We start from the raw sequence: 23,718 nt of genomic DNA, 5'->3' as shown, positions 1-23,718 counted from the left end.
CATTTGTCCAAGAAATATTAGAATGGTTCAATTCTACTTTAAGAGGTTTCACAGAGTACTAGTAGTATATGCTAATATGCTTTTGCTGTATACAAGTGAACTGTAAATCATTGGTACGCATTAGTCAAAGATTGTCCCGAACGTCATTAGATGTTTGTTCATAAATTTGCTCAGGTCACCTGCCTTTTAATGTTTGCATAGAATCTGTACGTTGTATTTAAAACACATTATAAAACTTAGAAGCTCCTCCGTTTCTAAGTTATGGTATAAACGTTAAAGGTATGCAATGTATAATTGGAGTAGAATTAGCAAAGAAACATGAGGGTTTCACTTGGTTCATTGCACGTCTATGAAAAGTTCAGATTTTCAACTTAAGATCAGCAAAGCTTAAGTCAAACTGGCAGCATCTACAGTGATACTTCTGAGTGAGAAGCAACAAGTGAATGACGCATGTTCTTAAATTAACTTGGTAATTAACCTTTTATGAAAGAGTGGAAAGTGAAACGTAGCATCAAATTAAATTGTGCCTAATTTCGGTTTCCCCAACACTTATCTCCTAGACTGTTTCTGTGTACATAATAATGATTACATGCAAGAACAGAAGTCAGGTTTCTGTGACTATGGGACACACGTCTTGTCCTTACATAATGTTGGAACTTAGTTTAAACATTAATAGCATTGACGAGAGCCCATTAAAGTTGCTGACACGTGTTTACTGCTACCCATGTTTTCTGTCTGGAAGGTGTTAAAAATTACAAGTTTTGGGCCGTTCTTTCATCTCGATGTGCTGCTTTCTGCCTCAGTTAAATAGTTCTTGTTTTCATCTCAACTTATCTGTGGTTTTGCAAGTGTTTTTCCCTGAGGTTCAAATACCCAAGATGGAAAAGATCAATAACCTACCATAGTAGAAAAATAAAGTAAGATGCAGATGTCGTGCCCAAATTAGCAACAGCCACTGTTAATAACTGGTGCAGAATCTTACTATCATAAGCAGGAAAGGGGAGTGTTGCTTGGTTTGTTGTGCCTCTTCTAAGAAAGACCAACAATATGGAAATCACGATTTGCTCTGACCTGAAAGTAAAGAAGAGTTCACCCCAAACTGCCAGGCTATGTTCTCTCTGCCTGTGACCACACAGACCTGACCTGCTCTTGGTCTTGTTGGACTTAATCAGTGCTATGGAGCTGGAGTCCTGTTGCACAGTAAACTGTGGCTCCGATCGATAATTTTTATCTGAGACAAGAGCAAAGTTATTTAGAGTATTACTTCCATGATCTTAGTTCTTTTCATAAACTAATGTAATTATACCGTAGAATTATATGGTGCAGTTGAGAATCTTTAATGCTACAAAACACTCCTAGGCTGTCCGTAATTATATTAAAAAAAAAACTTCCACAATGCCTGTATCTATGAAAATAGTATTCAGATTCCTCCCAGCCTATCTAACCCTTTGTTGGTATTTCTTCGATACTCAATTCAGAAATTTCAACCCTGAGTGCAGAAGGTGAAGGTGATTGACAACCTTTTTATTGTATGGCCTAGAACTGATCACTAACACAATATTGAGGTAAACTATATTGAAAAATATTGTCAAAAATATAGTTTGCCATAGGATCGGGCTCCTATAATTATAATAGTAAGTACAAATATATTAGAAAAAATATCATTGACACTTATACTGACAAAAATACACAAATATCGATGTAATAGTTGGAAGTAGTAAATTGTGAATATTTTAATATATAAATGTAATATAATGCAAATTAGATCTATTCCACTAACATTGAATACCGTTATAAATGGACAATTTCATATAAACACACGTATATATGTTTGTGTATATATAATGTAACTTAAACCATTTATTTTATATTATATTTATATTCTATTAATATGAATGTATCAAATATAAATAATAAAACAGACTTTTACATTATATTATTGTTTAGTAATTTAGATGTATTCATATGAAAACGTGCTTATATATTCGTAGTTGTACATTTAAAATATTAATTAAAATATGTAATGTAAAATAGATTTTTATTACTATAATATATATACAGTTATCATACATACACAACAAAACCCTGCAAAATAAAAACAATTGAATAAGAATATAACAATTAATGTAAACAATAAATCAAATATTTAAAGTTAAAAAATCCAAAAAGCACATTTACAAAAAACGAAACATTTAGATAAATTTACACATTAAAACAAATATAAAATCTAAAAAATAAATAATGCTATAAAATCTATTCAACCAATATTATGAAAAGTATTGGAGTCTATGTTAAACATACTAATCTCACTAATTTATGAGCAGTAGGGAACGTGTTTGACTACATAGGGGTTACACATACTATTTCTGCTCCACCCACCACCATAATAGGGAACAAGTTTGACTTCAGGGGAGTTCCTTTTTCTATTCTTACTCCAGTCAGTGCAACTGTAGGAAAAGCATTGGACTTTGGAGGGGTGAAATATACTACTCCCAATCCAGTCTCAACAACAGTAGGAAAAGCGTTGGATTTTAGAAAGGTGAAATTTACTATTCTCACTCCAGTCTACACAACAGTAGAGTAATAGTTTGACTTTCGAGGGGTTAAATTTGCTATTCCCACTCCAAACAGCCCAATAGTAGGAAAAGAGTTTGAGTTTGGAGGGGTAACATTTAGTATTCTGACTCCAGTCTGTGCAACAGTAGGGAACACGTTGGATTTCGGAGAGATGGCATTTACTATTCCCATTCCAAACAGCCAACAGTAGGGAAAGTGTTGATCTGCAAAGACATTCATTTGCAGTCTGAGTAAGAGTACGAAAAACACTTCACTTCAAACACACCACGTATATGAGCAAAAAAATAATATTCTTCTAATAAAAAAATCAATATATTTATTTAAAAAAACAATTTACATAATTACTATACAAAAATTATCAATTAATAATTGTCATCCAGTTATTAATTAACTTACAACCCTGAACTCCTCCAAACTTAGCAGTCCACACCCAAAATGTAACAAAAACATTATTAATCGATAAATTACATTTTAAAATTTATTAAATAAACATTTAATAACTGTTAATTACTTCATTAACTTCCCACCATAGACCCCTGCAAAGCCAGCTTCCCACAACTAAAATGTAACTCAAATAAACTATAGCACAATGTGCTTAACTGATAAGGTTAATAAAATTAATTACTTAACGTTTCCACCATATCCCCTCCAAACCGAGCAACCCACACCTAAAATATAACAAAATAAATCTGTGTTACATTATTTACATAAATAATACCAATCACATAATTAATAAAAAATTGTTTGCTTAATTCATGTCCACCCTATCCACCTAAAACCCCACAACTCGCGACAACACTGTAAATTACTATTAACAATAACATCAAAAATTGTAAATCACTTAAAATGATAAACTATAGTATTAAAAAAAAAATTGCAATTGCACAAGTTATAGGAAATCATAAAATTAATTTATGAACCAAAACCCATTAAAATAAACATTTTCTACCTCTTATTGAAGTATTAAAAATGCTATTAACTAAAAAGATTTTCTTGGCAATAATACTTTTGCATCACTATTTTTGTCACAATATTTTTTCTGACTTTTTTTTTCTCCTGATATTTACAACTCAATATTTTGTTCAAACACCCTTAGAAACTACTAGTTTGCTAATGGCTTGTTCAGGTTGCAGTGCTGTCCTGCGCTTGCATGAGCAGGTCAGAAGGTGGGTGAAACGTTTTGGGTGATATCGGAAGAGCAAAATGGTAAAGGGGCAGAGGAGGAGTCTAGAGGGCCTGGGATGCTTGCTGAGGACAGTTGTTGAAGGTATGTGCAGGCTGCTTGTGTGCTGCGTATTGTGTAGGATGAGTGTTATTATATGAAATGTGTGCCCATAGCTTTCTGAACACCAGGACGACAGTTGAGGGATGGGGGGTGCTTGTTTCTGAATAATCTACTGTGTGATCTGCACGGGTGAATCAAATGTCAGATGTCAGATGGAGACAGTCGTTGTGAAACACCTTGATGCATGCTTACTTTAGTTTTCTTTCTGTGCCTACAGTCTTGGATACTGAGCGCCACTCCCTCCTCACTCTGTGAAAGGTTTTATCTCTTAATTGTGCAAGGGATGACCTCCCCTCAAAAACAAAACAGGATTCAAACCTTTTAGGTACTGTTGAAAACAGATGTCTGTGACAAATACCCATGAGGTGTGTACCTCTGGTGCTTAGGTTCTTCACACAATTCCAAGGTTAAAATAACTGCACCCAGATGAACTCTAAGGTTAAACACCAGAAGGCTCTGCACCGGTCCCCCTACAGGACAAAGGCAAGGAGCCATTCCTCAGACAGATCTTCCTTGTGGTTAAAGTCTTGGGGGAAGTAAAAAATGAATCATAAGTCCAAGCGAGTTTCCATACCATACTCTTTTTCCAGAGAAGGTACAGGGACATCAGTGCGTATCCAGGTCTTGCTCCTATTTGACTGACGGACCGATTCCATCTCTGGCCCTTATATGCCATGAGATTCCGGCTGCATTTTTAACGTCTCAACAGGTTGTGGCCCTTTAAGAGACCACGCTGCTCATGATTGGCACGCTTTTGGCTACCTCTGGCACACTTTTGGAAACCAAGGATCTTCAGGGACTTTCAGTTGGGTTGCCCCCGGTGGGATTACCGATTGGCCGCTGGAACCTGCTTTGGGTTCTGGCCAAGGTGGGGGCCGCTGCAAAAATAGACTTTGGTTTGTTGAGCATCAACTTAAGCACTGGTGCTTGAGGTGCTGGCTGAAGACCTGCAACCCATTGTGGTGTCTGACTCCAAGCAGGCGTCATTTCCAATGAGGCCACGTCCAGATCTTGATTGGGTTACAGCCTCTGCTGAGTGCACCTGGTTCAGACACTATTCCACTGCCACTTAGTTACATACACTGCAACAACAACAAGGTGATAGATGGAATGCTTGAATTCATTTCAGCCACTGGCAGTCGCTCGGTCCGTATCCCAATCTATCGTTTTTCATCTACCATGCCACCTCAGTTTGGACCCAGCCATATGCAAATCAGACTTGACCCCGCTCCACTGGGAACAGTCCACCCGAACTGCCAAGCCAGTTCCTCCCTGAACCGGAATACAAGCAACCTTGGACCAGTTTCACCCTTATTGTGGGCTGTTCATCCGGTTATAGCTTGATTCCAGTGGCACAATGAACATGGGACCCACATCTCGGCATATCGGTCGCATTTAGGGCGTCAACTGCAACAGCATCAAGGTGATGGATGGAATGCTTAAATTATTCTTTGCCACTGGCAATTGCTCAGGAGAATCCCAGTCAATCGTTGTTTGCCCACCATGACTTGTCAGTTTGGACCCAGCCATGTGCAAGTCAGTCTTGACCCCACTCCAGTTGGAACAATCCACCCTGGACTGCCAAGCCAGGTCCTCCCTGAACCGGAATACAAGGTTTTCAGTGTATATACAGATACTAATACAGACTCATTAAACAACCCAATAGAAGTCCTGCTGATTTTGTTGTCAGTCATTATTTAGGCAGTGCAACCACAATCTACACCCAGGCCTTTGTTGCCTCTGTGTCAGGCGTTGCAGCGTTGGTGAAGGCAAATTGTGCTCTCCTGCTACTACAAGAATTTGCAACTCAGAGGCTCGGTTTCAAGTAGGTTGTGACCACCATAGCAAGATCAGGCGTACTTACGGTAGGATCCAAAGCCAGAATGTTTGATTGCCTCTGCTGTTACAAAAAATTATGTGTTTGCTTCTGTAGGTGCACATTTTCAGATGGCTAGGTCAACAACCTTTTTAGGGAGCTATAAGACATTGTGGAAATCACTGCTGAGTTTTGCACCTGACCTCCCAAAAGAACTCAAGCAGGATTTCTTGGAAGATGTACTATCAAGTTTATCTGATAGAGACTTCTAGTTACAGATTCCTTACATTAGAATTTACCCTCAGGCGTCAGACTGGATCCAGAGATTTTTCTTCGAGCAATACCCTTGCGTGTCGGTAGATGCGTCGGTCGACTCCGCAGGCGTTGTGGTCGCCATGATGACGTCGGGAGTAGTACATAGATGCCGCCCTCGCGCCTCGATATCAGTTCTTTTCTTTCCGCGCCACGTGCTGATCCGTAGAGAGCTACCCTAGGCTATTTTTTTGGCCAAATTCGACCGTTCTGTCAAGGATTTGGGACGACTTTGGTGCGTCGAGATGTCCCTGAAGACTGGGTTCAAGCCTTGTGAGGACTGCCATCGGACGATGTCGGTGACGGATCCTTATCGCGTTTGTCTGTGGTGCCTCAAGTGCGACCACAACCCAAAGTCGTGCTCCGAGTGTCGGGCCATGCACCGAAGAGCTTTGAGGGAGCGGTCCCTAAAGCTAATGGCGTCCCGGCACTCGACTCCACGTAGGTCCCGGTCTCGCTCGAGAGGAAGGTCTCGAGATTGGTTGCAGAGTCTTTACCACGCTTCTTCGAAGTCCTCGGGTCAAGGTAAGAAGAAGAAGTCAAAGAAGTCCCATCGCTCTCCGACTTCACCCCATCGCTCGGCCAACGCGACGCGGGACAAGCGGCCACAAACTAGGCCTCTGTCCTCAGAACCTGCGTCTGGGTCGACTCCGTGCTTCCCTGAGTTTCCCGGAGCCGGAGCGACCCCCGCCCAACTTAGAGTTTTACCAGGCCAGGCGCCTCATTTTTGGGCGGGCCGACCCAAATATGGTGCCTTCGGGCCCAAGGGTTTCGGCTGAGGGGCCTTCGGGTTCCGCGCCGACGGCTTCGGCCACCGAGGTCGCCTCTGGATCCGTGCGTGGATCGCACCATTGAGACCTTCCCCAGCGCTGGGTCGATTATCGATGCTCCCGGCGTCTGTAGTGCCCACTATCGACGTCGACCCAATTCTTATCCCCGACGACTCGGAGTCGGAGCGGCGTCTGCCGATGCCACCATCGGCTTCGGTGAGCCCTATTTGTCCGAGGTCAGATTCAGACCCATTTTCCTATGGGTACGAATACAGGGATGGGTTGGAGGGGTCCCTGGACCCTTATGAATACCAGGATGACCCTACTGTAGACTGGGCACAGGACTTGGGCGAAGCCAGTGGTCTGGATACTTCTCCTGATGCTGGCATGCTGTCTCCTCCTACTGTGGCTACAGCGGAGGGAGCTACTTATAGTATTGTGGTTAATAGGGTGGCTGAGGTCCTTGGCCTTGAGCTACCTACTGTGAAAGTCAGGTCTAATCTCCTGACGGAGGTGCTTCAGCCTGGGGCTTCTACTTTGAAACCCCTTCTCCCATTCAATGAGGCCCTCACTGATGTCCTTTTGGGTACATGGTCCAAACCTAACACAGGGGCTCCTGTGAACAGGACTATCGCTCGCCGCCATCGGCCTGCGCCAAACGACCCAAAGTTCCTGTCCCAGCATACTGTGCCTGAGAGTCTTGTAATCCAGGCTTCCTCTTCTTCTGGTGCGTTCCCATCCTCACCCCCGGATAAGGAATCCAAAAGGCTGCGTGTTCTTTCTTCATCTGTGTTCTTTTTTCTCCTATTCCTCACCGCGTTCTCTTCCTGCTTTGCTCTTCATCTGTGTTCTTCTTTTCTCCTCTTCCTCACCGCGTTCTCTTCCTGCTTTGCTCTTCATCTGTGTTCTTCTTCTTTTCTCCTCTTCCTCACCGTGTTCTCTTCCTGCTTTGCTCTTCATCTGTGTTCTTCTTTTCTCCTCTGCACCCTGTCCTGCGTGTTCTTTTCTTCTTCTGTACTCTTCTCTGCGTGTTCCTTTTCTTCCTCTGTGGCCTTCTCCTCATCTTCTGGACGCTTCCCTCCTCTGCTTCTCTGGTCTCTCCTCTTCTGCTTGACTCTTCTCTCCTCTTCTGCTTGACTCTTCTCTCCTCTTCTTCTCTCTTCTCTCTCCTCCTCTTCTGTTCTTCCTGACTCCTCTCCTCCTCTGTAATCCCCCTTCCCTATCTTTTCTCCCTTCCCCTCTACCTGACCCCCCCCACCCTCCGCTTTCCCGCCGCCACCTCCTGCTTGGCCCCGCCCCCCCCTGCTCCCATTCATCGCCCCGCCTCCCGCTCCCAGCTGACCCCTGCTCCCTCTTATGGCGACAGCTGGAGCTCCGAAGGCAAGCCCGTCTGCGCCCATCCGCGCCTGGACCGCGCCCAGCGCCACGACCCTTGGCCCCCAGCACTCCCAAACCCCACAGCACCGCTACGACCCCAACTCCCTCCACGCTCTCAACCCGGGGCGCTCCAGAACCTGCTTCCAAGCCAACCCTAAATGCACCCATGGACCCTTTGCATGCCTCACCTGCAAACTCACCTTCCACCGCGACTCCACCCCGCCCGCATCACCAGGAGAGACTGCACCAACCAAGTCGGTGAAGGAATCGCCATCGTCTTCAAGGACTCCATCAACGTCCCCACCTCCACCGAAGACACCCCCTCGCCGCCGAACACTTGCACTTCCAGATCCACACCGACCCCAGGGCCACCCTCAGAGGAACTCTCATCTACAGACCCCCTGGACCACGCGCCCTCTTCAGCGAATCTATCGCTGACTTCATCTCCCCGCACGCCCTTGCCTCGCCGGACTACATCCTCCTCGGTGACCTCAACTTCCACCTGGAACAGAACAACGACCCCAACCCCACCGCCCTGCTCGACAACCTCGGTCTCAAGCAACTGGTGAACACCCCCACCCACATCGCCGGACACACGCTCGACCCCATCTTCTCCACTAGCAACCACGTATCCTTCAGCCACTCCTCCGTAATACACTGGACCGACCACAGATGTGTCCACTTCACCTTCAGACGCGAGACTCTCCACCTCCGCACACAACCCATCCCACGCAGACATTGGAACAAAATCCCCACGGAACAGCTTCTCTCCACTCTCAGCGACAACCAACCCACCTTCTCCACCGACCCCAATGACGCAGCCCTCAGCCTCACGCATTGGATCACTAACTGCGCGGACAACCTCGCACCCCTCAGACGCCTCCCAAGACAGACCAGCACCAGGAAACCTCAATGGTTCACAGACACCCTCAAGGAAAAAAAAAAAACTGCCGTACCCTCGAGAAAGCCTGGCGCAAGGACCACACCGCAGAAAACATGCCTGCCCTCAAAAACGCCACCCGCGAACACCACCAACTGATCCGCGCCACCAAAAGAACTTCCTTCACAGACAGACTGGACAAGAACACTCACAACAGCAAAGAACTCTTCAACATTGTCAAAGAGCTCTCCAATCCTAACGCCAACTCCAACGCCATCACGCCCTCACAAGACCTCTGCAACTCCCTTGCCACCTTCTTCCTTCGTAAGATCACCGACCTACACGACAGCTTCGGACACCAGACCCAGCCAACCACCACAGAAACTACAACCCCAGCCATCACCCTCAACGCCTGGACTCACATCAGCATCACATCAAGGAGGAGACCAAAGCTACCATGAACTCCATCCACTCCGGTGCCCCCTCGGGCCCCTGCCCACACTTCATCTTCAACAAAGCCGACGACATCATTGCCCCGCATCTCCAGACCATCATCAACAGCTCGTTTGCTTCTGCCACCTTCCCCGAGAGCTGGAAACACGCAGAAGTCAACGCCCTACTGAAGAAACCTACGGCGGACCCCAGCGACCTGAAGAACTTCCGCCCCATCTCGCTCCTCCCCTTCCCTGCCAAAGTCATAGAGAAGACCGTCAACAAGCAACTTACCAACTTCCTTGATGACAACAACCTACTCGACCCCTCTCAGTCCGGATTCCGAGCCAATCACAGCACAGAAACCGCCCTCATCTCAGTCACAGACGACATCAGAACTCTGATGGACAACGGAGAAACAGTCGCCCTCATCCTCCTCGACCTGTCGGCTGCCTTCGACACCGTCTGCCACCGAACCCTAACAATCCCACCTGCGCTCCACCGGTATCCAAGGACTGGCCCTGGACTGGATCTCCTCTTACCTCTCTAACCTCTCCCAAAGAGTCTACCTCCCTCCGTTCCGCTCAGACCCCACCGAGATCATCTGCGGCGTCCCACAAGGCTCCTCGCTCAGCCCGACTCTCTTCAATGTCTACATGAGCCCCCTCGCCGACATCGTACGCAAACACAACATCAACATCACCTCCTACGCCGACGACACTCAGCTAATACTTTCCCTCACCAAGGACCCCACTGGCGCCAAGACCAACCTACAAGATGGAATGAAAGACGTCGCAGAATGGATGAAACTCAGTCGTCTGAAACTGAACTCAGAAAAAACGGAAGTCCTCATCCTCGGAAACACTCCGTCCGCCTGGGACGACTCTTGGTGGCCCACGGCCCTAGGCACCGCACCAACCCCCTCAGACCACGCACGCAACCTCTGATTCATCCTGGACCCGCTTCTCACCATGACCAAACAAGTCAACGCCGTATCATCTTCCTGCTTCCTCACCCTCCGCATGCTCCGAAAGATCTTCCGCTGGATCCCCGCCGACACCAGGAAGACTGTGACCCACGCCCTTGTCACAAGCCGCCTGGACTACGGAAACACCCTATACGCAGGAACCACCTCTAAACTCCAGAAACGTCTGCAGCGAATACAAAACGCCTCCGCCCGCCTCGTCCTCCACATACCCCGCAACAGCCACATCTCCGCCCACCTGAGACACCTGCACTGGCTTCCCGTCAACAAAAGGATCACCTTCCGGCTCCTCACCCACGCAAAGCCCTCCACAACAAGGGACCCGAATACCTCAACCGTCGCCTCAGTTTCTACAGGCCCACCCGTCAACTTCGCTCCGCCAACCTCGCACTCGCCGCCGTCCCTCGCATCCACCGCACCACGGCAGGTGGGAAATCCTTCTCCTATCTGGCGGCCAAGACATGGAATTCCCTCCCCACCAACCTCAGGACACCTTGCATTCCGGAGGCAGCTCAAGACCTGGCTCTTCGAGCAGCAGTAACCCCCTCCCCCTAGCACCTTGAGACCCTCACGGGTGATTAGAGCGCTTTATAAATGTTGTTTGGTTGGTTTGGTAAGAAGTTGTTTTCTTCCTCCAGCCTCGCACTGCGGTCTGTGAACACCGCGTGTCTTTTGGGCCGTCATTCCCACTCACTGTGGGATACAGTTGCGCAAGTCCTGTCGCAGATACCTGAGGAGACCCGTGCTATCGTCTCCCAAGCAGTGAAAGATGGGAGAGACGTGGCAAAGTTCACTATCCGTTGTGGGCTGGATACAACTGACTCTCTGGGCAGATCGGTTGCGACGACAGTTGCCTTACGGCGCCACGCCTGGTTACGTACTTCTGGCTTCTCAGGAGATGTCCAACAGTCACTCATGGACATGCCCTTTGATGGCACTTGTCTCTTCGGAGACAAAGCGGACTTGGCCTTGGATAGATTCAAGGTCTTTCCTGCGCCACACGCCCACCACAGTCCGCTTTTCGTCCCTTTCGTGGACACAGAAGGGGCGCCCTGTCGCGTCCTCTACCCAGCTACTGTGCCATTCACGCTGGACAGCCTATGCGTGGCCGTGGACACAGAATCCCACGTGGCCGTGCGACAGGGAACCAGAGGTCTGTCCAGTCCTTCTCTGCCTCCCGCTGCAGCCTCCAAACCCTCCTACTCCGTCCCCTCACTCCCGCCCAGTTGGTGGCAGAATCCGCCATCACCTGCCCCACTGGGAACATATCACCACAGACGGGTGGGTTTTGCAGTTCATTTGGGAGGGCTACTCCCTCCCTTTCGAATCTGCACCACCACACATGCCACCATCCTTCCAACATCTTCCAGAGGATCATTTGGTGCTTCTCCGCCAGGAAGTCGCAGCTCTCTTGGCCAAGGGAGCTATAGAAAGGGTCCCTATGCCAGAAGTAGCTTGTGGTTGTTATTCCCACTACTTTCTGATACCAAAGAATGACAAGGGCTTACGTCCTGTCCTAGATCTTCGGGACCTGAACTACTTCCTCAAGAATGAGAAATTCAAAATGCTCACCATGGCTCAGGTTCTGTCTGCCTTGGACCCAGGAGACTGGATGGTAGCGTTGGACGTGCAGGACGCTTATTTCCACATCCCCACGCCTGCCTGCCCACAGACGTTACCTACGATTCGTGGTAGGTCACACGCACTTTCAGTTTACAGTGCTCCCTTTCCACACAAAAGTAATGGTGGTGGTTGCAGCTCATCTGCGCAGGTTAGGGTTATCAGTCTTCCCCTACCTAGACGACTGGCTGTTGAAGGCGCCTTCGCCCCCGACAGTTGTCTCCCACCTTCAGACTACAGCGAACCTCCTGCACCAGCTGGGGTTCACTATAAACATGCCGAAGTCACACCTGACTCCCTCTCAGAAGCTCCCTTTCATCAGGGCTGTTCTGGACACAGTTCAGCCTCTGGCTTATCCTCCCGAAAAGCGAGTCCAAGACATTCAGGCTATGATTCCAATCTTTCAGCCTTGGTCTTGGGTTTCGGTGAGACTGACTTTGAGGCTGCTGGCCTCATGGCCTCCTGCATCCTGCTAGTAACACATGCCAGGTGGCATATGCGGGCTCTGCAGTGGGACTTGAAGTTCCAGTGGGCGCAGCATCAGGGAAATCTCTCCGACATGGTCCACATCTCGGAGGGGACTGTGAAAGACCTGCAGTGGTGGCTTTTGAATCCCGATTGGGTCAACGGCAGATCCCTCTCCCTTCCCCAACCAGATATCTCTATAGTGACAGATGCTTCACTACTGGGGTGGGGCGGCCACATGGGGGAGGCGGAGATCAGAGGCCTCTGGTGTCCGGCGGAGTCAGGACTCCACATAAATATGCTGGAGCTCTGGACGATCAGGCTTGCGTTGAAAGCATTCCTTCCCTCTCTCAAAGGGAAAGTGGTGCAGGTGTTCACGGACAACACTACCGCCATGTGGTACTCCAACAAACAAGGCGGGGTAGGGTCCTGGACCCCGTGTCAGGAACGCTACGCCTCTGGACATGGCTGGAACATAAGGGCATTACCCTGATGGTTCAACATCTGGCGGGCTCTCTCAACGCCAGAGCAGACTAACTCAGCCGCCGATGCACAGTCGATCACGAATGGCGTCTACATCCGCAAGTGGTTCAAGGTCTCTTTCTCAAGTGGGGAGAGCCTTGGTTAGATCTGTTCGCCTCCGCAGAGAACAGGCAATGTCAGCTATTTTGCGCGTTGGTGTCTCCAAGGCAGCACTCGCTCGGAGACGCTTTTCGTCTTGAGTGGAGCTCCGGCCTCCTTTACGCCTTCCCGTCTATCTCTCTTCTGCCCAGAGTTCTCAAGAAAATCAAGTAAAACTGGGCCCAAGTTATCTTAGTGGCTTCGGATTGGGCTCGAAGAGTGTGGTATCCAGAGCTATTGAGCATGTCCATTAATCCTCCACTCAGACTGCCTCTTCGGGCGGATCTTCTGTCGCAGCAGCAGGGGACGGTTCTCCACCCGAACCTGTCCAACCTCCGCCTTCATGCGTGGAGATTGAGCGGCAACAGTTGACGGCATTTGCCCTTCCACCTGAAGTCTGCAATGTTATCTTGGCAGCCAGGCGTCCATTGACTAAAACTGTATATGTCTGTCGTTGGAATAAGTTTGTGGCATGGTGTACCAACAAATCTGTTGACCCCCTTTCTGCCCCTCTTTCAGAGGTTCTTCTGTTCATTCTTTCTATAGCCCAGCAGGGCTCTGTTATGGACACCCTTAAAGGGTATTTGTCTGCCATTTCCACCTTTCTTAGGCTTCCTGATCAGCCCTCACTCTTTAAATCTCCTATTGTGAATAGGTTCTTAAAAGGGCTCATCCACTTATTTCCTCCTCCGTGGGATCTTAATCTTGTACTTACTTACTTAATGTGTACCCCCTTTGAGCCAATGCATAATTGTCCCTTGCGGCTTCTCACATTTAAAACTGTCTTTTTTTCATCACTATCACCTCTGCTCACAGGGTGAGTGAGCTTCCGGCCCTTTCTTCAAAGCCTCCATACATGTCTGTACACCCTGACAAAGAGGTGTTACGCACTAGAGCTTCCTTCCTTCCTAATGTGGTTACACCATTTCATGTAGGCCAGTCCATCATTTTGCCTACCTTCTACACACCCCCACATCCTTCCCATGAGGAGGAGAGACTCCACCGTCTGTACCCAAAAAGAGCGTTGGCGTTCTACTTCAATCGTACTAAAGATTTCCGGGTGGACGATCAACTTCTTGTTGGCTATGTGTGTGCGAAGAAAGGGAAGGCGCTGCAAAAGCGTACCATCTCTCGATGGGTGCTTCTTTGCATCAAAATGTGCTACGCTTTGGCTAAAAAGCAACCTCCTGAAGGCTTGCGGGCTCACTCTACCAGAGCAACTGCAGCATCCACTGCGTTAGCACGCGGAGTTCCTGTCCTGGATATCTGTCAGGCAGCTACGTGGGCATCCCTGCACACGTTTGCTAAGCATTACTGCCTGGATAGTCAGGTCCGTCGAGACGGCTACTTTGGTCATTCGGTCCTGCAGGACTTTCTAGTATGATCTTGGTTCGCAGCCCACCACCGAGGATGGCATTGCTTGGGTATCTATTCTAAAGGTAAGGAATCTGCAACTAGAAGTCTCTATCAGATGTACAAGTTACTTACCTTCGGTAACGAAATATCTGGTAGAGGCATATTCTAGTTGCCGATTCCTTACCGCCCACCCATTTTCCCCGCTTGCAAACTGATTTCTAGGGACAGGAATTCCCTTTTTCAGGTCCTTAGCTCTGGCGCACCAATCTCAGTGTTAGCGGCTCTGCGCTCTGGCGTGGACAGTCGTTAAAAGAAACTGACGTCACTGCGCGAGGGCGGCGTCTATGTACTACTCCAGATGTCATCATGGTGACCGCAACACCTGCGGAGTTGACCGATGCCACCTACCGACGCACAAGGGTATTGCTCGAAGAAAAATCTCTGGATCCAGTCTGACGCCTGGGGGAAAATTCTAAGGTAAGGAATCTGCAACTAGAATATGTCTCTACCAGATATTTCATTACCAAAGGTAAGTAACTTGTACGTTACTATCTACCAAAGTCATGAGCATTTTAATTGATTCTACAGTGTTCTGTCACAGCATCTCCATATAAAGGGTTTCATGCCTGCACCTAAAAACACTCAAATCTGATGCTCAGCTGAAGATAATGAACCATGCCAATTAAGGGTCAGTTTTCTTTTGGGTCTTGAAGAGAAGAAGAAATCATTCAAAATAAAATTCCCATACTGGGACAGCTGTTACTATTCAAAGCAGTGCAATCCTAATCCAGATTGGCCAACCGATCACGATACACTATCTGAACAGACAGGGTGGTAATCAATGCAAGACTAGCTCTGGAAGCTCAATCGCTAAATTAATCTTCAAATGATTCTTCCATAAAAACAGTTAAGTTTCTGGGCCTTCAAAACACCTGAACAGATTTTCTCAACAGAAAACCACAAATTGGTTCTCAACACCATCCTGCTTTGCCGTGTCACCTCTACTTTTCTCTCTGGTCAAAAGTCTTGGAATTAAACTTGTTTTCACTTTCCTGATTGATTCCCAAGTCTCAGTGGTTGTCTGCCCTTTTACTTATCTACGCCAACTCTGATTGATCATGTTTTTCCTCTCTTTTGACAGTCACTGTTGCATTGGTGCATACCTCTTTGTTTCATGCATTAATTTCTGCTGCAGAATTTAACTGGGCATAAATCCTTGTTGCTTTCTTGTTTTCAGTTGGTCCAAAATTGGACAGCTCGCTTTGGACTTGGTGCCAGTTGCTTTGCTTCTGCCTCACCCCTTCTTCACAAGCTGCTTTAGTCTCCTATCAAATCTAATATTTCATTTAAAACTATTGCATAGTACGACATGCATGTGCCAGTTCCACTGCACTCTTCATCTCAAAAATACTTACTCCACAGTGCCGTGTGTTCTTCCAACTCTGTTCATGTAAAATCTGTACTGAAAATCGAGAGCTGATATGCTCATTTCCTGTATTGGCACACTCCACGTTGAACACTCATCGTCTGTCTCCATTGGATTGCATCACACTTCACCTTTGGGAAAGAGCTTAAAACTGTCCTCTTTCGAAAGACAATATTATTCGTCCCTTTTTACTCTAGTCCTGATCCTTAGCGCCAATAGATTATGTTCATGTGAGTGCTTCACATAACATTTTTAACATAACCTAACAGACTTGTTTTGCAGCATCTCTATAAGCCTAAACCTTAGCATTAAAATGTGAAAATATGATTTAATGGACAATGGTCTTTTGAGACATTGGTCTGGGAATTTCCTCTATGCAGCCTCCTTCACTCCTACAGTTGCAATGAAGCTGTGATACCACAAAATGGTTCTATTTGTGTGTAACTGCCCAATACAATTGTGGTTTGCAAATTTTCTTCACCCATCCATGCAAACCAAATTTGTTATCCAGGACAGAATACCAACTGTACAATCCGAATGTGAAATCTTTGACAATTCTCTTTAGGCTTGCAGCCAAATTCAAACATTTAAGTCTAGCTCAAGCAACTATGGATATTTAAAGGAGTAAAAAAACGACCCTTTAGAAGATTTTATCATGCCCTTAAGTGGAAAACGTTCTACTTAGTGTCCTCTACATAATCGTAACATTCTCCTGCTAGAAAGGCATAATCATCGTCTATCTTCATCTTGAACAATCAAACCTACTACTTTTCTATCAAAATGTATTTTTCAGCAACTAAAGATTACTGGAAGAGACCTTCCTGAAGCCTTTTTTTTTACATAAATGAAAGTAAAGAGTTTTGTTTTGTATAGAATTTTTAGAAGGGTTAAAGAAAGATTGCGCTTCTCAGTGGTAGCCTCCTCCAAGGGAGGACTCTGGTTTTACCTTAATTAACGGTTCCTCTTTTTGAGGCTGTATATGTAAGCGTCAAAGCCGCATCTCTCACGGAAGATTGCTTTTGTAGTAGCTGTTACAGTGACCCCCAGAGAAAGCATGCCTGAAGCTTTCTCAGAATGAAAGACTGTATAAGGCTTCACTTCTAATAGCTGTAATGAGGACACCTCTTTCTTACTGAGGTAATTCGATTTTCATATAAATCAGTCTCTTTGCAGCGATCCCTACATTCCTCAGAGTTGAGAAAAGCCCTAAAGATCTATCTAGACAACTCAGACATTGAGAACCCACGATCTGCCATCTGCATGCAGCGTTACTATGTCTAAGAACTCATCGACAGATGGGATAGTTCATTGTATTTCATTATTTGATAAGCCATTGAATAAGCCTCTGCCTGGTGAACCTACAGCACATTCTACTAGAGTAACAACCACTGATTTTTTGCAAAATATCCCAATGTTCGACATATGTGAATAGAAACATGGAAGTTTTGTCATCCTTTTGCTAAGTATCACTGTCTAGTCTCCAACTAAATTCAATCCCTAGAGCGGACATAGTACCTGGCTAGGCTGCCCTCAGGAATCTTTTTGGTTAAAGGTTTTTCTTATCAGTTAAATATTAATTGTTTTTAACAAATGATGTTTCTTGTCTAATGTCCATCTATAACCATCAGTGAAGAGCCTATGGTACAGAAGAAAATATTAATTACATACTTGTCATTCATGTCTCCCTTTTAAAAGCCAAGAACATCTGTAGTTCTTGCTATATTTACATATGCTTCGCAATTAGAACTGAGCCTGTCTAGCAACTGGCAGTAAAATGCATTCTGGGAAACACGAAGCAGCTGCTCCTTAAACGAACAGTTTACATGTTCAGCTTCTCCTTTCATGCAGACTATCAGACCATTGTTGCTTTTCAATGTATCTGTAATTCCTATGGTTCGAGTTTCCAATGGGAGGAATGGCCCTCTTACACAGTAGCCAACATAAGACCTAACAGTGAAAAGAGTAATCCGTCATTCTTTTATTCGGGGTCTAGGAATCTTCAGGGGTATTACAAACTAATTTTAAGTGTAGTAAAGCTCTTACTTTAAAACTGTTAAAAGTTGTTTTGTGAAATGCATTTATGGATATTAATTCTTTTGACTTGTATTTACTGCTGTTTGTTTTTATTTGTTGAAGTCTGGAACATGCCCCGTGTGCCGACATGTGCTCACACCTGTGGTTCCGGAAGCTGCTGCTGCCACCTCCTTCCTCTCTGATCACGAGAGTCCTCCTTCAATTCACAGTGCTGCAGGAACACGATGAATCGAAGTTGTGGTTTACTGATTCAAAATGTAATATAATGTGTATCCTGATTAAAAGCTAAATTGCAGCAACTTTATGCATTCATATATATGTATAAATATATATGTATATAAAATGCTCTATATATATATGTAGTATATAACAGCTTAGAAAGACGATATCACAACAATTTCTAAACAAAGTTTAGGTTCCCAAAGCTGAACTTTTAAAAGTGAAAGTGAACTAAATTCTGCACTGGTTTTCTGCCATAGGTTGTGTTGCTAAAATCTGTCAAGCATTTAAGGCTTTTTATTAGTTCAGTTTCTGTTATAATTTTCTGTGGCACAATATGTGTTCAAGTTCTTGCAACTGCGGTGCAGTTCGAGCTTTAAAAGTTATGCTTCTTATCCATACTATAACTGAAACGTGTTTGTCAAACAACATGCCACTAAGTGACTTTGTAACTGATCTTTCATATTTGCATCAAATGTGAAGATGTTCTGTGATCACAGCAGTAGTAAAAATGGTTTCACCGGAAATAAAGCATATAAAGAATGAATAATTTCATTTGTCGTTTCCTAGGACCACAAATTCATTATGTTTTAATGTGTACATACTCAGTTGTCTGATTCATTCACAAGCTCAGCGCAGTTGGAGCATGTGCTGGCCTGGTAAAGACTGAAAACTGCATTCAGAAACAAAATCTTATGTTTTAGGGTCTTCCACAGCGAATAGTTTATGCATCCTTTCATCGGGATGATTACAGTATGTTTTGCAATATGCTTATTCTCTTGTCCTCTCTCTCCTTTATAACTGGTAGGAAATTATATTTGTAGGCTCTAAAAGAACATAAAGACCCCTTTAAAAACTTTAGAGCCGTTATTTCGCAGGTGTTCTTTGCATATTTGAGCTCCTCCATGTGTCGCCTTCCTGTTTTTCATCCTGGTCACAAAAACATTGTTATTAAAATGTGAGATGAGAAGCCTTACCAACTTGGTAAACACAATCTGGTTAAGTCACAACAGAGTTCAATAAGTATCTGTGCAAACCCTGGGAACTATGACACAAGCAGAATACAATTCCCCAGAGAAATATGTGCTAACTTCCACCAGTAGCAAACATCATTAAAGTTAAGAGCACAACACAATATCTTTCTCAAACAAATTTGAACTGGAGATACAGAATTTTATATGTTTAAGGCAAAAAGCTCAAAAAAACTGCAATGCTCCCATAAAATGTGACTGGAGTCTGTGTGTTTTCAGGCTAACTGTTGTATCATGTGGTTCCACAAAAGCAACCCTGCGTTTGTCATCCCAAGCACACGAGATCGGTCACCCTCCCACGAGCCCGCTCACTGACGTGACACAGCAGTGTCCTATGGAGGAAACAGATCAACAAGATGTGAATTCCCAGTCTTGTTTTGCTCCTTTAGTCAGTGGTCTGCATCATTCAGGTGTGAACCTCAGTTCCTTTTACCTGCTGTCTCTTATGTCTTCATATTGGCAATTACCACCAGACTACAGGGAGTGGATCCTTGCTTTAGAGCATTTTGGCTCCCTGATCCTCCTGGTAAGCATAGCTCTCCTTAAGACAAGGGTAACTGAATATAAAACTGACCTCCGTTTTCTACAAAACAACAGTTTTGCAACAAGGACAATTGAAACTAAACCGACCTTAATACTCTGTTTTCAGCGCAACAGTGCTGATAATTAAGCATGTCATCTTGGCGCACTCTCTCTCTCTCTCTCTCTCTCTCTCTCTCTCTCTCTCTCTCTCTCTCTCTTTCTCTCTCTTTCTCTCTCTCTCTTTCTCTCTCTCTCTCTCTCTCTCTCACACACACACACACTCACTCACACTTTCACTTTTCAGGTACTTTCTTACATTCCTACTGCCATTTTGCTAATCTGTGATGCTCACAACTTATATTTAATTATTATTAGACCTGATTACGTCAAGATAATGTTTTCCTCACTGCTCTTCTGTGATTATCCCATTGCACACAGTCAATTACTTAAGATGTGATGGAGATCCCCGAGTTTCACATGGTGCAAGCAAGGTTTGTTTAAAACCAAGTAAAGCCATGAATGCAGCATATAATACGTAAAGCGTCTGTGACACTGATCAAGATGAGCCTGCGTCTGGAGCTCTGGAATGGTACTCCGTGATGAGCACAATTAAAGTTATCGCCTAAAATCTCTTCACAGAAATTTAATCACAGTGACTTTCATGCCTCTTTATCATGGGAATATTATCTGTTGGTTATGTATTTTCTCACTGTTAAAACATCACTTTATCACTTACATGCTTTAGAGTGTTTTATTTCTGCATTTCATTTTATTGGATATTTTGTCTGTGCAGTTTTTACATTGGTCTTTCCACTGCAACCTGTTACACCCTAAGATTGTATTAAATGTAAGTATATCAATTGCACTTAACAACCATAGCTCCTGTTTCTGTGACTCATGCAGTCTGTAAGTCCTCCTCCATAGTTTTTCTGGATGTGTAAGGTATCCACCTGTTAAATGGAAGGACTAGTATAGATATTTCAATGTTTACTTGAGTACTATTGAGGCACAACAATACAGAGTTGATAGAAAAAATATTTTAGAACATTGTTTTGGGAGAGAAGGCCAATGCATATTAGATCTGCACACCTGTAGAAGAGAAGAGCTTGGCGAATGCATTTCGGCACACAAAAGAGTAGTATTGTGCAAAAATGTAAATTCTTCTCTAGGGAACAGCGTTGTGATGAAATATTTAAAATGTATGTTAAAGCTCTTGTACTCCTGGTTGCAATATGTGAGTTTGAGAACTTCATTAATCAATCGGAGATCAGTAAGTTGTTGGATGTCATAGCAAGATAATACAAGAGAAACTACTGTCTTTCATAAAACTAACTCTTGCTGACTCTTTCAAGACTGTCAATACCATAGAATCGTCTCAAGAAGAGATGAGAATTAAGAAGAAAACAGAGGAGTCTGTTTACCAAGCTAAGTATGATCTGGCACTCAGCAAAGGTTCTCTGGGAAGTAAACATCCCAGTGTATTTGGCTCTATATGCAAACAAGCCTCAAGGATGTTATTGTTGTGGTTCTACATGTCATGTGATTTCTTTCAAATTCTGTCCAGTTTCAAAAAATTTTGATTTGTGTGGAATTGTGGGGGCGATTTAGTATGTATGAAAAGGAAATTTCCCGTCAATGAAACTGAACAAAATTTTGAAACTACGAAATTCTATCTCAGCTGGATATAAAAACAGAGTTGTTCCACAGATCTAAAATTGACCTTATTGGTTTTCTAACGCTATCCATTTAATTTTACGTCAGTTCACTATCTGGACAAGTGTGCCACAATTAAAGAAAAAATATATTTTGGGTTGGCTGCATCAGCACTTACTTGATGGTGTCCTTCTACCAGAAAAGTCTGCACAGGTTATTAGTTTTAATGAGTTTTATCAATCCATGCACAAAAAAAGATCCTGCATACTGTGTAGACTAGACACTTGCAGTATGCTCCATAGAGTGCAAGGAAATAGTATCTCAAATGTCTGTTGATGTATATGTATTTAGTGTGAAGTTACCATGAGCTGTTCAGTGATATGTTAGTTCTGCTGAAGAACTTTGAATTGGAAATCAAATTGAAGGAAGCAATTCCTTTTAAACACAAGTTAAGGAGTGTTCTTCACTGCATGCAAAAGAGTTATCCAGTCTATATTTGAGTTACAAAAGCAAGGAATAATGGAACTTGTAGATAGTTCTTTATGGTTTTCACCCATTGTAGTGGCCAAAAAGAAAGAGTTGAGGGTTTGCGTTGACCTTAGGACCTTAATAGCAACAACTGAATTGATGCTCTTCCTCTATCAAAAATTGAGGAAATTATGGTCAAGCTAAATGGTGCTTCCATCTTTAGTTCTTGAGTTGATTAGATCTGTGTTCAGCCTATCAAATTGCACTCTCTCCTTTCTCATGGTATCTTACAACTTTTTTTGTCAGTAGAAAAGAATGCCATTTGGTTTGATGTCAGCCTCTTTCTATCAGAGTCATTAATATAGCGCATGGTGACTTCCAAGACATGATAACTTTTTAAGATGATGTTCTGGTTGTGGTGAGATATGAGAAGAAACACAATCTGACATTAGGCGCACAGTATTAGAAAGAAAGTCAATCGTTTAAGACTAAGACATGATAAATGTTTATTCAGGTAGAATCCATTGGAGTATATGGAACATATGCCAGTGCCGATGGAATAAGTACTGAGCCTGGTTTGATTAAAGCCATAGAGGATACCCTTCAAACCAACAACAAGGAGCAGGTCATTTCATTTATAGGATTATGCAAGTTATATGCAAATTTCCTTCCTAACTTTGCCACTAGTGTCAAACCCAGTTATTTTACGAACAAAAAAATAAGTAGTGGAGTTTCCATTAAGTAAACCACAAGAGTAGGTATTTTCACAAATTAAAGGAGATCTAGTACCTACTCTTCTTTTGGAAGCTTACATTTTAGATTAACCTGTCACTGTCGATGATAATGATAAAGGCTTAGGTGGTGCAGTTACACAAAGTGCTCAAGAAAGTGAATACCTTTTCCTCGCATATATTAAGACTCTGAAAAATCATTCTCTATTATTGAGAAGGAAATATCAACACATGTGGACAGTAAATGTAGGACTTTTTTGTGGGACAGAATTTCTTTTTTAAGACTAATCACAAACCTTTAGTGTACCTATTAATAATGCATGGTACACATTCTTAAAAGCTCATAGCCAGCTTGACAAGACTCATGACAAAATTCTTAGGGTACAATTTCAGTGTTAATGTATTACACTAATAAAAGGGCTGATTTATTTAATCCGGATTTCCTATTTAAGATGGATGTTTAGTTAATATTGAAGAATGCATAATTGCCTCTGATTTCAGTTAACAGACGTGTTGTGGAGGAAGAGTGGAAAGAAGCAGTTGCTGAAAAGGTTCCAAAAATTTCATCATTATGTCTTGAAAGGGTCACCTAAGAAGAAAAATGTTGCTAGTGATTTACAGATTTTTGCTACCATTTCTCCTATATTATCTTTTGAGATGTTAGAAATGAGGTCTGTGGTTGGCTGGGTATGTACCCCAGCCAAGCCGAATCCCTCCACTCTAGTAAGGACAATTCGGAAACCCTCTTGTAGCTTGGTGCAGAGCAGGCAGGCTAAACTTAGAAGGCATCGTGTAAAGTATTTGTGCAGTTGCCCCCCACTGTACGTACCACAAAAAAAAAGCATTTCACACCGGTGTATAGGAAAAATAATTCACATCTTTATCTTATTAGGTATATGCAAAAACAATGCTATTCCAGTTAAGAATATGCAAGTTGATTCACTTTGGCAGTACCTTAACTAATGCAAAGTTGTAAGAGTTTAAATAGCTGTTTTCCAGGATGGGCACCACGGTGAGGCTTTACTCTGGCACAAAGGTGGGGTATTGGGCATCCCGTGCAATCTGGAAGTGCCACAGTTCAATTCCTTTCTGTGGGGATGAGGTGGGAGGGGGTGAGGCACGAAAGTACAGGAAATGT

The 23,718-nt window shown here is 44.3% G+C and overlaps 1 protein-coding gene across 2 annotated transcripts in view; it reads left to right on the top strand.

Annotated features, from left to right (window-relative positions):
* Nucleotides 1–18,725, top strand: part of PJA2 (praja ring finger ubiquitin ligase 2) — a 215,857-nt gene extending 197,132 nt beyond the window's left edge. For both annotated transcript variants that reach the window (XM_069226383.1, XM_069226393.1), the window contains exon 9: nucleotides 18,059–18,725. In XM_069226383.1, the coding sequence (XP_069082484.1) occupies nucleotides 18,059–18,184 (126 nt within the window). In that variant the 3' untranslated portion in view covers nucleotides 18,185–18,725. The remainder of the gene's footprint in view (nucleotides 1–18,058) is intronic.
* The last annotated feature ends 4,993 nt before the right edge of the window (nucleotides 18,726–23,718 follow it).

Source organism: Pleurodeles waltl, chromosome 1_1, assembly GCF_031143425.1.
Source record: "Pleurodeles waltl isolate 20211129_DDA chromosome 1_1, aPleWal1.hap1.20221129, whole genome shotgun sequence".
Classification (NCBI taxonomy): domain Eukaryota; kingdom Metazoa; phylum Chordata; class Amphibia; order Caudata; family Salamandridae; genus Pleurodeles; species Pleurodeles waltl.
This window is presented reverse-complemented; position numbering and strand designations above follow the sequence as displayed.